This window comes from Oculina patagonica, chromosome 2 (assembly GCF_052425735.1).
Source record: "Oculina patagonica isolate OP01 chromosome 2, crgOcupat, whole genome shotgun sequence".
NCBI lineage: Eukaryota > Metazoa > Cnidaria > Anthozoa > Scleractinia > Oculinidae > Oculina > Oculina patagonica.
In genome coordinates, this window is record NC_135759.1 from 19,831,885 (window position 1) to 19,844,591 (window position 12,707).

The 12,707-nt window shown below is 36.9% G+C and overlaps 1 protein-coding gene and 1 non-coding gene across 2 annotated transcripts in view; both read left to right on the forward strand.

Moving 5' to 3' along the window:
- Nucleotides 1-12,707, forward strand: part of LOC144643437 (attractin-like protein 1) — a 37,275-nt gene that overhangs the window by 8,876 nt on the left and 15,692 nt on the right. Inside the window, exons 7-17 of the mRNA XM_078502690.1 lie at nt 825-930; nt 3,230-3,329; nt 3,918-4,140; nt 5,819-5,999; nt 6,726-6,883; nt 7,667-7,751; nt 7,873-7,937; nt 9,030-9,155; nt 9,597-9,709; nt 10,525-10,579; nt 11,269-11,436. Coding sequence (XP_078358816.1) covers nt 825-930; nt 3,230-3,329; nt 3,918-4,140; nt 5,819-5,999; nt 6,726-6,883; nt 7,667-7,751; nt 7,873-7,937; nt 9,030-9,155; nt 9,597-9,709; nt 10,525-10,579; nt 11,269-11,436 — 1,380 coding nt within the window. The remainder of the gene's footprint in view (nt 1-824; nt 931-3,229; nt 3,330-3,917; nt 4,141-5,818; nt 6,000-6,725; nt 6,884-7,666; nt 7,752-7,872; nt 7,938-9,029; nt 9,156-9,596; nt 9,710-10,524; nt 10,580-11,268; nt 11,437-12,707) is intronic.
- Nucleotides 1,820-1,891, forward strand: Trnaa-ggc (transfer RNA alanine (anticodon GGC)). The gene has a single exon. It is a non-coding gene; the product is annotated as a tRNA-Ala (tRNA).

The following is a 12,707-nucleotide window of genomic DNA, read 5'->3' on the forward strand; positions in this document are numbered from 1 at the left end:
CGTCTTAGAATAATAATTTGTCGTCAAAATGCTTTTTGCTATTCTGCTTTCGAAGGTTTTCGAAAACCTTTTCAATATTATTGAAATTAGAGCTTTTGTTAATTTCCCGAAAAGCTTATCTTTCGCTTAAATGTCGGCAGTTTCATTTCTGTTCATTGCCTGTACATGTTAGTTGAGCGACAGTAAACGTCGTTAAAGCTCTACGAATACAAGCAAGTAGTAAAGTTTGCCGTGTCGAAAAATTACAGTGTTTGAAGCGTACGTGAGCGTGGGGAAAGCCAACTTAGTGCGGCAACGTCAATTACGATGATTTCAACCAATCAGTCACCGTAAAATTTTACTTCCGGTACGGACGAAAATGCGTACTTTTCTCGGAACGAAAAAAGCGTACCTTCTGTTTTTTGCAGTAAATCGAAAGAAAATACAATTTTCTTGAAACGTAAGCATGCGTTTCCGGAAAATCAAAACAAAGTAAAAGTTGTGTTAAAAAAGGTGGTCAACAGAACACATTTTCCGTCCTTATTTTTCAAGTTTTTGTGCTTACGAAAAACGCATGCTTGCATTTTTTAAGATCAACGTACGGATTGAAATAATACTACAAACTATGAATAAAACCGTAAGTTTCTTTCGAAAAACTCAGTTTTTTGTTCTGGGTCACGTGACGTCATCAACTGGCTTGCACTCGCACTTTAAAACTACTGTCTAAATTTGGTTAAATAAAATCAAAGATATTATCAAGTTATAGCCAATTGAATTTTCCCTAGCAACGGCCCCAAAAGATACTGTAATGGGCCCTTAACCTTATGTTGTTCTTCAATTTGCAGACTTACTACAGGGTCGAGCATCTCATGCATCAGCTTTGCTGGGTGACTACATGTGGGTGTTTGGAGGCTTTTCATTGAACTCAGAGCCCTTTGATAACCTCATCAGGTACATGTGTACATACCAGATTAATGCCTTGCTAATGGGAACTACACTTGTTTAAAGTTAAAAACCCTTCACTCACTTATAATTTATGCAAGTGTCAACAGGGCCATACCTAGGATTTTTTTTTCTGCGGGGACAAACTCCGCTAAACTCCGCTGCGGGGGCAAACTCCAATATAGCTACAAGAAATAGCCCAGCAAAATCAAAAATTGATGTTCACTCTGTAAGAAATTTCGTTTTCCTGGCGGGGGCAACTGCCTCCCCTGCCCCCCTGCTAGGTACGACCCTGGTCAAGACCTGTAATACCATCAATTTAAATTTTGCAAACTTATGAATATCATGAGAAATTAAGTACAGTGTTAAAAAACACTAATCTGAGACTTTTTAGTCTAAATCACCCATACCAAGTCAGTCTAAAAATTTTTAAGAAAGCACTAATTAAAATTAAAAAAAGTCACTTAAATCTTGAGAAAACAAATTCCTATTAAAAGTAGATTTAAAAGCTACCAATATAAAAAATGTATAGTAACCTTGTAGTACAACTGTAGCCACACAATAAAAGAAAAATAACAGCTAGAGAAGCAAGAAATTGAATTGAAATTAAATTTATCATGTCCACCATAAAGGGATTACCCATATACGACCGCTCTCATGTGGCTTTGATAGCTCAGTGGTAGAGCATTGCACTGGCAACGCAAAGGTCGTGGGTTCGACTCCCGCTCAGAGCCTGAAAATTTTTTTCAGGTCTTCAGTAGTGTAAGGCCGCATTTGCATTTATCATATATATATTTCATTGCTACTGCTGGACACACATTCATTTATTTCACATGTACTTGGGCCGAGTATCATGTCCACCATAAAGGGATTACCCATATACAACCGCTCTCATGTGGCTTTGATAGCTCAGTGGTAGAGCATTGCACTGGCAACGCAAAGGTCGTGGGTTCGACTCCCACTTAGAGCCTGAAAATTTTTTTCAGGTCTTCAGTAGTGTAAGGCCGCATTTGCATTTATCATATATTTATAAAATAACTCAGATACTACGCGTGCTCTGATTGGTCAAATTGTTCAAAAAACCTATGTACTATTGTACCGGTAAACTCCCGCTTCCGTCCCGACATGGTCGCACTGCGCTCAATTACGCATAAGGACGAAGAATTAACGTTAGTTTAATATCTTCTTTTGGTCTATCTGATTGTTAAAACGGAGAATATGGTTCTCAATGTGAAAATTTACTGAGGGTGGATCACAAAAACAAATTTTCCCACTCACCACAGTTGGAGCGAAGTAACTAGAGAAAAAAACGAAAACGCAGAGAAAAACATATGAGAAGGAACACAATAAACAGGTCGGCTTTCATCGGACTGGAAAAATATTAAAAACATGGATATCGTTCCATTCAACATTTACTCGGAAATGTTATTTGAAAGGAATTAAAACTGCATCAAATTGGTCGCAATGAAAACTTACTTGAATTATTTTGATGGCAGAAACTTACGCTGAGTCCTCGCGCTTGAATTATAATTTTAGTTTTATATGCTTTCAGTGCTTTTTGCCAAGTCTGTTATTCGGCGAAAACGAAAGAATACGGAATAAATAAAATCATAACAAATTTCTAAAGCAGAGTTTGTGGAACTAACCTTTATTCTCAATACCTTCGTCAGTCTGCGAAGTTTGTAAACTTGCAAAGTTTTCGTGCAGTCTCTCACTTTCGCGATGAATGACTCCGGACACAATTTGCTAGTTTTCCACGTCAAAGAACTTTAAAATCATTGAATACATTTCGTACTATGTCAGTTTGCATTTTTCCTTTCCTTTCTTAAGACTTTTATAGCTTTGACAACTTTTGAACGTTTTTGCTCGTCAATACGTGAATTTTGTGTGCGGAGCTGAACCTGTGTTTTATTCTTTCAGCCGCTGTGATTGGTTTACCGCGTCATCCGATGAACTTGTTGAGAATAAGACATTTGATCACGAAAAATAAAATAGATTTCTATGTCTTTGACGAAAGTTTTCTATAGTAATTTCATAAAAGCAATAAACCGCACTTCCTAGGGCTTTATTGGCGTAATACACTCGAAAAGCTTGTAAATCACTCGCCTGCGGCTCGAGATTTACAAGCTTTTCTCGTGTTCTCCCAACATCCCGCGTGGTTTTATTACGCCATGCAGTAAAGCCCTAGAAAGCGCGGTCTATTGCTTAAATATTTCATTGCTACTGCTGGACACACATTCATTTGAATTCAGAGCACCAACGAAAGGATAGGAACAAGGAGTGAATTAAAAACATTGATATTTTCTAGATATCACATTCCAAGTGACAGTTGGGAAGTAGTATCACCTGCTATCAACTCGAGTAAAAGTCCATCTCGCCGTTATGGTCACTCTGCCATTGCTCATAATGTAAGTATCATCTTAGTTTGCAGTTTTCTCTCTGACTTATTCTTGTCATTTTGTTTTGACTACTACATGTACATCATGCAGTTGTGTGTGGGCATTTCCAAGAAATTAATAAAATTAAAAATTAATGGCTTTCTTGCTAATTTGCAATTTGATATGTTTTGTGCAATATGAATTTTATACCATTCCATAAAGTCAAGTCAGTCAATTTCAGTGGTGCCTATCTCAAAATTAATAATGGCCATCCCCAGGGGGTAAGGCATTCGCCTTCCAGCCGGTTACCCTGAGACATTTGCCCATCTCGCATTTTTTTCACCTTACAGCATTGCCGATTCTTTAATGACCAATTCATCGATAAATGTACGATAAGTTTCTTATACATCTACATAGGACATAAATGGGATGTTAGACCTGCAGAATGACCAATTGTTGTAATAGTTAAAAGAAATCCCGGGAGTAGACTTGGGGGGGGGGGGGGGGGGTGGGGGTTGGGGCATGGACACTGCTGGAATTGCCTGATGGATAATTATTACATACATTGTATACTCTGCGTCTCCATTATCTGATTTTATCTTACTCTTTCCTTTTCAGTCATCCCTGTATGTGTTTGGTGGTAGAATAGATAAAAAAGCAACCAGTGAGCTATGGGCCTTTGACACACGGACACTACATTGGAATTTGTTGCCCAGTCAAGCTGATTCACCTCTGTCTGTTGCTGGACACACAGCAACTCTGGTGCACTCCAAAATGATTGTCTTGTTTGGTTATGGTCCAGGGAGAGGCTACACAGACAAAGTTCAAGAATATGACCTGGGTAAATGTAATGATTACTTGTAATAGTCCTTATGTATGTTTATGTCAGACTGGCTTGTTTCACCACCAAGCCTTGCTTTTGAAGCGTTAACTTGTAAATATTAGTCATGAACGAATTCCCAAAGCAGCAAAGTTGAAAAGAATACCCTGACTCGTGAAAACTGCATGAAGGTGGAGAAAAGTTGAGAATAATTTGCGTAAACAAGGCTTGGTGGTGGATTTTGAGCTTGTGACATAGTCATGCATAAGGCCTATTGAATTTTTGCAGCTGCAGTTAAAACAGCAAGTGAATGAATATGTTGTGGTTTAAATTTATCTCTGGTTTTAAATTTTTCAAACCAGTTTGATTTTTATTTTCAGTCTCAATTTCTAATCATAACCTGAAACAAAAAAAATTAAAATCCAATTGGTTCAAAAAAAGTTAAACTAAAGATAAATTAAAGTGCCACTATGATCAAATTTTCGATTTCCGTTTTTTTACATTTTTGTGTACAATAAAACTTTCTTACTCACCTTGCCAATTTTCAATCCATTACGAACATCAGAAGTCGTTTTATTTTAACGTTTATTTCCGATAATTTATGGCCGCCATTAAACAACCTTGTTCCAAGGCTTGGTTGCGAATAGGGAGAAAATGACGTCAAAGGCTCCAAAATACCTCACGGGTTGAAATTAGAATAAAAAAATGTATTGAAAATCACGCGAAAAGAAACTTTGGACTTGTTTTTCGTGCAATTTTCTATGCTGATTGTTATTCTAATTTCAACCCGTGAGGTATTAATTTTTATGGGCTTTGTTATGCCACAAAATGTAATAATTGACGCAAAATGTAATAGTAACCCAAAATGTAATAACTTTTGACGCAAAATGTAATAGCAACCCAGAATGTAATAACTTTTGACGCAAAATGTAATAAACTCAGTAACCCAAAATGTAATAACTTTTGACGCAAAATGTAATAGACTAAAGTAACGCAAAATGTAATAACTTTGACGGAAAATGTAATACCTTCAATTTTGCGTCAAATTTATTACATTTTGCGTTACTTTAGTCTATTACATTTTGCGTCAAAAGTTATTACATTTTGGATTACTGAGTTTATTACATTTTGCGTCAAAAGTTATTACATTCTGGGTTACTATTACATTTTGCGTCAAAAGTTATTACATTTTGGGTTACTATTACATTTCACGTCAATTATTACATTTTGTGGCATAACAGGCTTTGACGTCATTTTCTCCCTATTCGCAACCAAGCTTTGGAACAAGGTTGATTAATGGTGGCCGTAAATTCTATGGAATAACTGTTATAATAAAACGACTTCTGATGTTCGTAATAGATTGAAATTTGGCATGGTGAGTAAGAAGGTCTAATTGTTCACGAAAATGTAAAAAAATGAAATTCAAAAATTTGATCATAGTAGCACTTTAAACCACAACAAATACAGTGTACATGTAATCCTTCAATTGTTAGCCCATGGTGTAGAGTTTGTGCAGTTGATTTTTAAATAAAGTCATCATTTTGCCAGTGCATTGCTTTTACAGTTAGTTTATGCCATTTTGTGCGAGCTAGACAGTTGTATTCCCTATAGAGCGTGCATCCCTTAAAAGTAACGAAAGCCCCTTTGCCTTTCTCTTATGCTCTTACATGTAATATTACTGTTAATGTTGACATCCTAGAGACTGGAAAGTGGAGTATATATGATGCTCCCACAGACATAATTGGACCAACATATGGACATAGCAGTGTCTATGATCCTGTGCAAGGGCTGATCTACATCCATGGTGGATTCACTTGGCAAGGCTCAAAAGATGAACTGTCTACTGCATTGACTTCTTATGATCCCATTGCAAGAGTATGGTAGGTTACTTAGCTCAATAATAATTATTAATAAAATTAATATATTATTATTTATATACACCTTCGCATTTGCATTTTACATTTTACATTGTGTGCGTGTGTTGCCGCACTGTTGCCCAACTTGGCTTATTGACAAGTTAATTAATCAGTTAATAAATGATTTATAAATACTCATGTCATTAGAGCGGTTTTGACTCGAGTGTCGAAAGAAATTTGCGTGTGCTTTGGTTTTGCATTACTAGGCTCAGTTATTGGTTTAAACATCTTGCGCCACATTTTCAACCAATCAGAACTAAAATCAAAACCAATTGTGTCTTGCTTGTGCACGTTTTCCCGCTCTTCATGTTGGCTACATGTATTTGCTTCAAGTTTTGGTTGGTTCACTGGATTGTCTGACTGTGTCCATTGTGATTGACCAGAGTAATTACTTTAGCTTTGGTTTTACGACATTAATTGAAAACAGCTCTAATATTACTAATATTTAATTCTCTAATAGTAATTACCGGTAGTAAATTCCATACATGTACAGTGGAATTCTCATGAATTGAACCACCATAGTGCCAACGAAACCTGCTAGACATGCAAAAAAACAAAGTGTTAAAAAAGTAGTCATTAAGAGGTTCTTGAATAGAGAAAATGACTGACTGGTTTAGAGCTTCAGGTATGGAAACCAGAAGGCAATTTTGAATTTATTGCTTACGGTGCCCTGTTAAAATTCCTTTTCAGGAAAACCCTTAAACGTAGCAGTGTTCCTCGCTACCTCCATTCAGCTGTTTTACTGGGTGGTGTGATGCTTGTGTTTGGTGGTAATTCACACAATGGCACAGTACAGTTACAGTCTGGTTTGCCATGCTTTTCTATGGACTTTCTTGCATACGACACTGGTAAGTTGAGCCAACTGGGTTTGTTGGTCACAAGGACTTGTAGAGCTGCAACATATTTAAATAGGATTCATCCGTTTAATTTTTGCAATTGGTAAAATGCTAAAATTAATAAGTATTGTATAATGTTTAATAAACTAGCAGCGATGTTGGCACCGTTGCAGACAAGACATCACAATAAGGAAAACACATTTAAAAGTTTACATTTAATGTACCGGTAAACTGTTAAAGTATGAACTAAGAGCAAACATCACCTAAATTAAGCAAAGCAGTGTGTTAACTGAGGAACTAGCCAAGGGTTACAAACTGAAGACTATTAAAGAACGAGAAACAAGCAAAGGATACATTGATGGTTTTCAATCATGAACTGCTGATATTTACTCCCTTAGTAGTGACAAAGCTGTAGACTACATTGTGCCATGAATATGTTAATTGGTCAATTCCTTTTAACAGTTTTGTTCCTTTGTTTTTGTGACATTTTCTTGAATCAATGTTAAGTACAGTAGTGCTCTTTTTGATAACTTACATGTAACTGACAGCGCTGAAGGTCTGAAAACTGTTTGAAGATTATTGTGGCTGTGTCGTAATTTTTATTTTTTACATCAGTTCAACTTCATGATCACTCCTGCGAAAACCTGGAAATTCATTCAAGCTTATGAAGTTTGGCAACCAATCATACAATGTTTGATACTGAATTAGAATGATCATGTTTCAAATGGCATCACATGTTGACACTTAGATGTATAAACTTAAGTGAATTTTTAACAATAATTAATTTTATTGCAGCCTGTGATGAGTGGCTGAGAATGCCTGAGTCAGGACTTCTGAAAGGTGCTGGGCGATATGGCCACACTGCCTTACAAGTCAACAGGTAAAACAGCTTCCAATATAAATGATGAAGATATTTTTTCTTAAAAGGTCATTAATTTAACATGAAGGACGTTTTGATTGTTAAATGCAAAAAATGACTTGACCTATTTTTTTTTCAACAGAACTATGTATGTGTTTGGAGGATTTCAAGGAGTTGTTCTCAATGATGTGTTATCATTCACTCCAGGTGATTTCCTATCGGCTTATCTTATCTTTTGTGGTACACTTCGACAGCATATCAGGCAGGTTTGGTTAAGCCATTTTTCATATTTTGGCAAGATGCAATGAAGTCAAAATACCCATGATGGCAAGACCAAGAGTATCTGATATGCTGCCAAAAGGGTACCAAAAAGGTACATGTATGATTGGGAGGGTCTGAGGACAAAATTTAAGCATTAAAAGTGTATTTCTGCAGTTTTAAGTGCAATATTTATGGGTTAGAGACTGTTGTGAGTGTTTTGTTTACAAATACACGCACGCGCTGGCCGCACAATTACATTAAACGAAAAATTTTCAATACTGCCGAGGCATAGCTGAGTGCAGTATTGAAAACTTCTAGTTAAATCCACGACTTAACGAACTTCAAACAATAATTTTTATAAAAAAGAAGTAAGTAGTACATAATTACACGGGATTAGATCAATAAATATAAAAATCACAAATAAGCCGTACAGAAATAAAACTTAAAATGGTTCATAAAATTGTTCATCAGCTGTGGTCGTTCATAAATACAGTCGGTGAGAAGCTTGTTCAAAGCGAGTCGATGGCTTTCACAATCGAGCAACAAGCAAGCCAATCGCACACAAAAATGTATTTGTTGAGCTTCAGATTTACCTTTGAAAATGGAAGCGCTTCGAGTTGTTATCCTCTTCAATTTTGTTTGGTATTGGATCGTTGAACATTTGAGGAACATATTAAATTTTTTCTTCCACTGCTGCAAGCCTTGAAGCTGAAGACATTTTCAATAATGCACGATTTTTGTGCATTATTGTCAATAACACACTGTCGGAGTTTGCTGATGACAGGTAAAGAAAAATCATGTGATCTATTTTAACCAATTGCGCGCATGGATTTTGGACAGTGAACGAAGATTGTATATTAATCATTAATTTACAGCAATTTATATTAATTTTCTCCTAAAAGTAGGCATCCATAGGATACCCGGACACCCATCTGGCTAAAAACCTGTTTCTACTGTAGATTAAAATGTGTACGCATACAATAGCACTTGGTCATCCAGTTTTGCAAACTTTGCAAATCTCATGCTTGTATTTTGTAGGACCATGTGATTTGATTAAAGATAAGGGCACATGTCAGATGCACTTCAATTCATCTGACTGTGTGTGGAATGACTCCACTTCTTTGTGCCTTGGACCAGAGCGATGTGTTCAACCACAAATCTCAGGTAAGACAGAAAGGGGGGACTTTTAGCTTAAAAGAGGAATCGATTCTTTTTGCGCTAAAACTAAAAATTAAGATTTAGAGATGGCTATACCAGGAGAATAATAATGTTACCATGATAATTCTAACACTTTGACTTTTTGAGATTTTTAAAATAAAACTGTCTGACAAGAAATTTATCATCGTCATCATCATCATTCATCATCATCATCATAATCATCATTATCATATTGCCCACGTTCAAAAAGGTAGTATAAAAGCAATTAATAAGCAGAGGCACACATGTATTTTGAAATACAGACTGAAGCTTTATTGTTGTTTTCTAATTAATGTTGTTATGATACATGTATGTGCAGATAATTACTTTGTTTCTTTGATGGCTACCACAGAACAACAAGTTAGACCATGTGTGAAATAACTGTCAATATTTGTTTTCTGTGTTCAGCTGAAGAAAAATGCTTTCAACTTGGAAAGAGTTGTAGAAGTTGTACATCCAGTTTACATGGCTGCTCGTGGTGCGATGGCCTCTGTGTCAAGGGAAAATGTCCTGGAAAACAGGTTTGTTCATTTTCTCCCTAATTTATACATTATGCAGTCAGGGGAGAGGTTCGGGATAAAACAAAATTGAAAATTGATTAATGTATCTTTGTCTAGTGCTGTTTAGACATGGACCCTGTTTTGAACACTTGAAAGGAATATTATAAAAATTAATATTATTACCATTTTACATTTCATTTACTTTTATAAGCTGTTGAATAATTTTCAAAGATTCTGTAGTTGTGAGTGTTCATATTCTATAGTATTGGGTCGTCACTAAAAATGCTTCTTCTCAAGTGGGAGTTGTATTATCCAAATAACAGGTGCGAAAGAAATTAGTCCGAAATAAGTGATTTGTTTTTTTTGTGACCTCTATGACTAACGAAAAAAATTTCACTGACATTGTACATGTATGGCTACATGGGGGGGGAAGGGGGGACTCCTATGCTTGTCAGAAAATTTGAGTAATACCCCTAAATAAAACCAATCTGGGCGTGGCTCAAGCATTTTTTGACTCCTAAAAGATAACATTTCCATGACCGATCAGTCTAGACGGCCAACACAGTATGTTTTTTTTCCTCGCATGCATCCCTTAACAAGACCTCGACAGGTACAAATATTGGCATTCTGACCAGAATGTTCACCCTAAATGAGATCGAAATCTGTAATTTACACCCCTTAGCGAGACGACAAGCATCCCCATCCATTTCATATAGGATGCTCCCCACCCTCCTCCCCAGGACTGTCATGTACTATGTGTATGTACAATGAACTGTTTGTATACAAAAATACATGTATTTAATTTTTGTATTTTTTTTTCTCTGTCTTTGTATTAGAAAAAAATAGATTCTCCTGCAAAATGCCCCAAGAAAGTAAAGGAGAGTTGTCCAGGTACATGAATGTGATTATTGTGCAATTTTTTGGTGCCCACTCCTTTTTTTTTTTTTCTTGTGATGTACAAAATTTAAAAACTTAAAGTTTGTATTACTTTCCACAAAACAACAAAGGTGGTAACAATTATTTTGTGTCTGATTGCTGCTGTTCCAGTCAATCAAACAATCAATCAAAAACTTTACATGTTTAAAAGAACCTTAGCCGAGGGGAAACACCCTTCTACTAATTGGGGACACTTAAGGATAAACCTACTATCTATTGGTTAATAATTAATTAAAAGCTGATTAGAAAGCTATAACTATTGTCATGACTAATTGGAGCTAACTTGAAGTAGTAGTAGTAGTAGTAGCCCTTCACTCCTTCTCAGGAGCACAGGCCATCAACAGTCTCTCGCCATATTTTAACTCTTGTCCATGGACTTGATCTTTGCTACTAGCGAATGTCTCCAGGTGTTAATTGAAGCTTACTTGTATCCTGGGTTTAAAGAGTAAAATATAGAAAATGTCCCAAGAATTGTGACTGGGATTTTAGCATTGATTAACCAAGATGACTCACATGCAGAAGCGGTTCTGCAATGTAACTTATGTTTATTTAGCAATCATATATAAATAAGGTTTGTTTTTAACTCGTTATGGCATATTGTAGCCATGGCAGTGCCTAACACACAGAATTTTATTGCTTGGCAGGTCAGTGCGAGGAGCGCTTGTGCCATAATCTGACCTCTTGTGAGGACTGTACCTCTAAAAAGCGTTGTATGTGGTGTGAGTCACAGAAACAATGTGTGTCTACCTTTGCCTATGCTGTTAGTTTTCCTTTTGGACAGTGCCGCGGCTGGGTCCAGGATCAGTGTCCAGGTAAGTGTGCATGTGCAGTTGAACATCTTTATTATAGACACCAAAGGGACAGGGAAGAGTGTCCTTTTAATGGAGGTGTCTGTGTTACAGAGATAGAGCTTATATGAATTTTTGTCTCTGTCGGACCAACTGTCTGTAATAAGGAGGTGTCTGTAAGGAGAGGTTTGACTGTATAGACACAACACTAGGAAGTGGTCAGCACTTTAAGTAATCAAGAACACTGTTTTCAACTGAAGTGATGGTCAAAAGTTGTTATTACAGTACTACATGTAGTCGAACCTCGACTAGGCAATGTGACCACCCTTCGAAAGTAAAAAAGTAAAAAAAAGTTAAGTCTGTCCGAGCCTAAGTGGCCCACAGAGCCGGAGCTTATCCGGGTTTCCATAGCATTAAGCGACTAGGAGTATTGCTACTCCCCCCTGGATGGGATGCTAGCCCATCGCAGGGTTACCCCCCAGCAGTAAGTTCGCCAGTACCCATTTATACACCTGGGTAGAGAGAGGCACTGTGAGAGTAAAGTGTCTTGCCCAAGAACACAACGCAGCGCCCCGGCTATGCCTCGAACCTGGGCCGTTTGACTCGAAGTCGAGCGTGCTAACCATTAGGCCACCGCATCTCCACACGGTGGTCACCCTTCGAAAGCGATCACCTCTTATTATTTGACCACATTTTCGAATATGCCAAAAACCTGTTGTAACTTACTTTTCTAGCACTGGACTACGTATACTGTGCCCCATACATTACCACCCTTTGCATTGAAACAAGGCTTCAGAAATCAAAACACCCATGGAAACTTTTCCAAGATTTCCATCAATCAAAGTTTAAGGTGGTTTCAGACAACGTTTCCCACCTGTCCAGCGATCACATAAGTAAACAAGTGATAAATAAATATTCAGCGGCCAGATCTCCTTAGACTTTTTTACTTGTGCAGATTAAAAGCTTTTGTAGCTAAGTTGTCAAAAAGGGCTTCCTTTCGCTAAACTGTTGGAATACATGTAAATCACCTTAAAAATAAAAGGTACTACTGCCCCTAACAAAACTTTTACAGTACGTTCAATGAGCTAGAAAATGTGGCGGTGACATATATAGTTCAGCACTCTCTGCTTCATATAAAAGTAAATTTTTCTGAAGGGATAGCTCAAGCTGTTCGAACAGATGGATAATTTTTCTGAACGGATGATCCAAGCTCTTCAAACGGATGCAAATATTTTCTAAACGGATGATAAACGGCAATTCAACAGAATATCATGTCAAAGCAGATAGCCATTTGT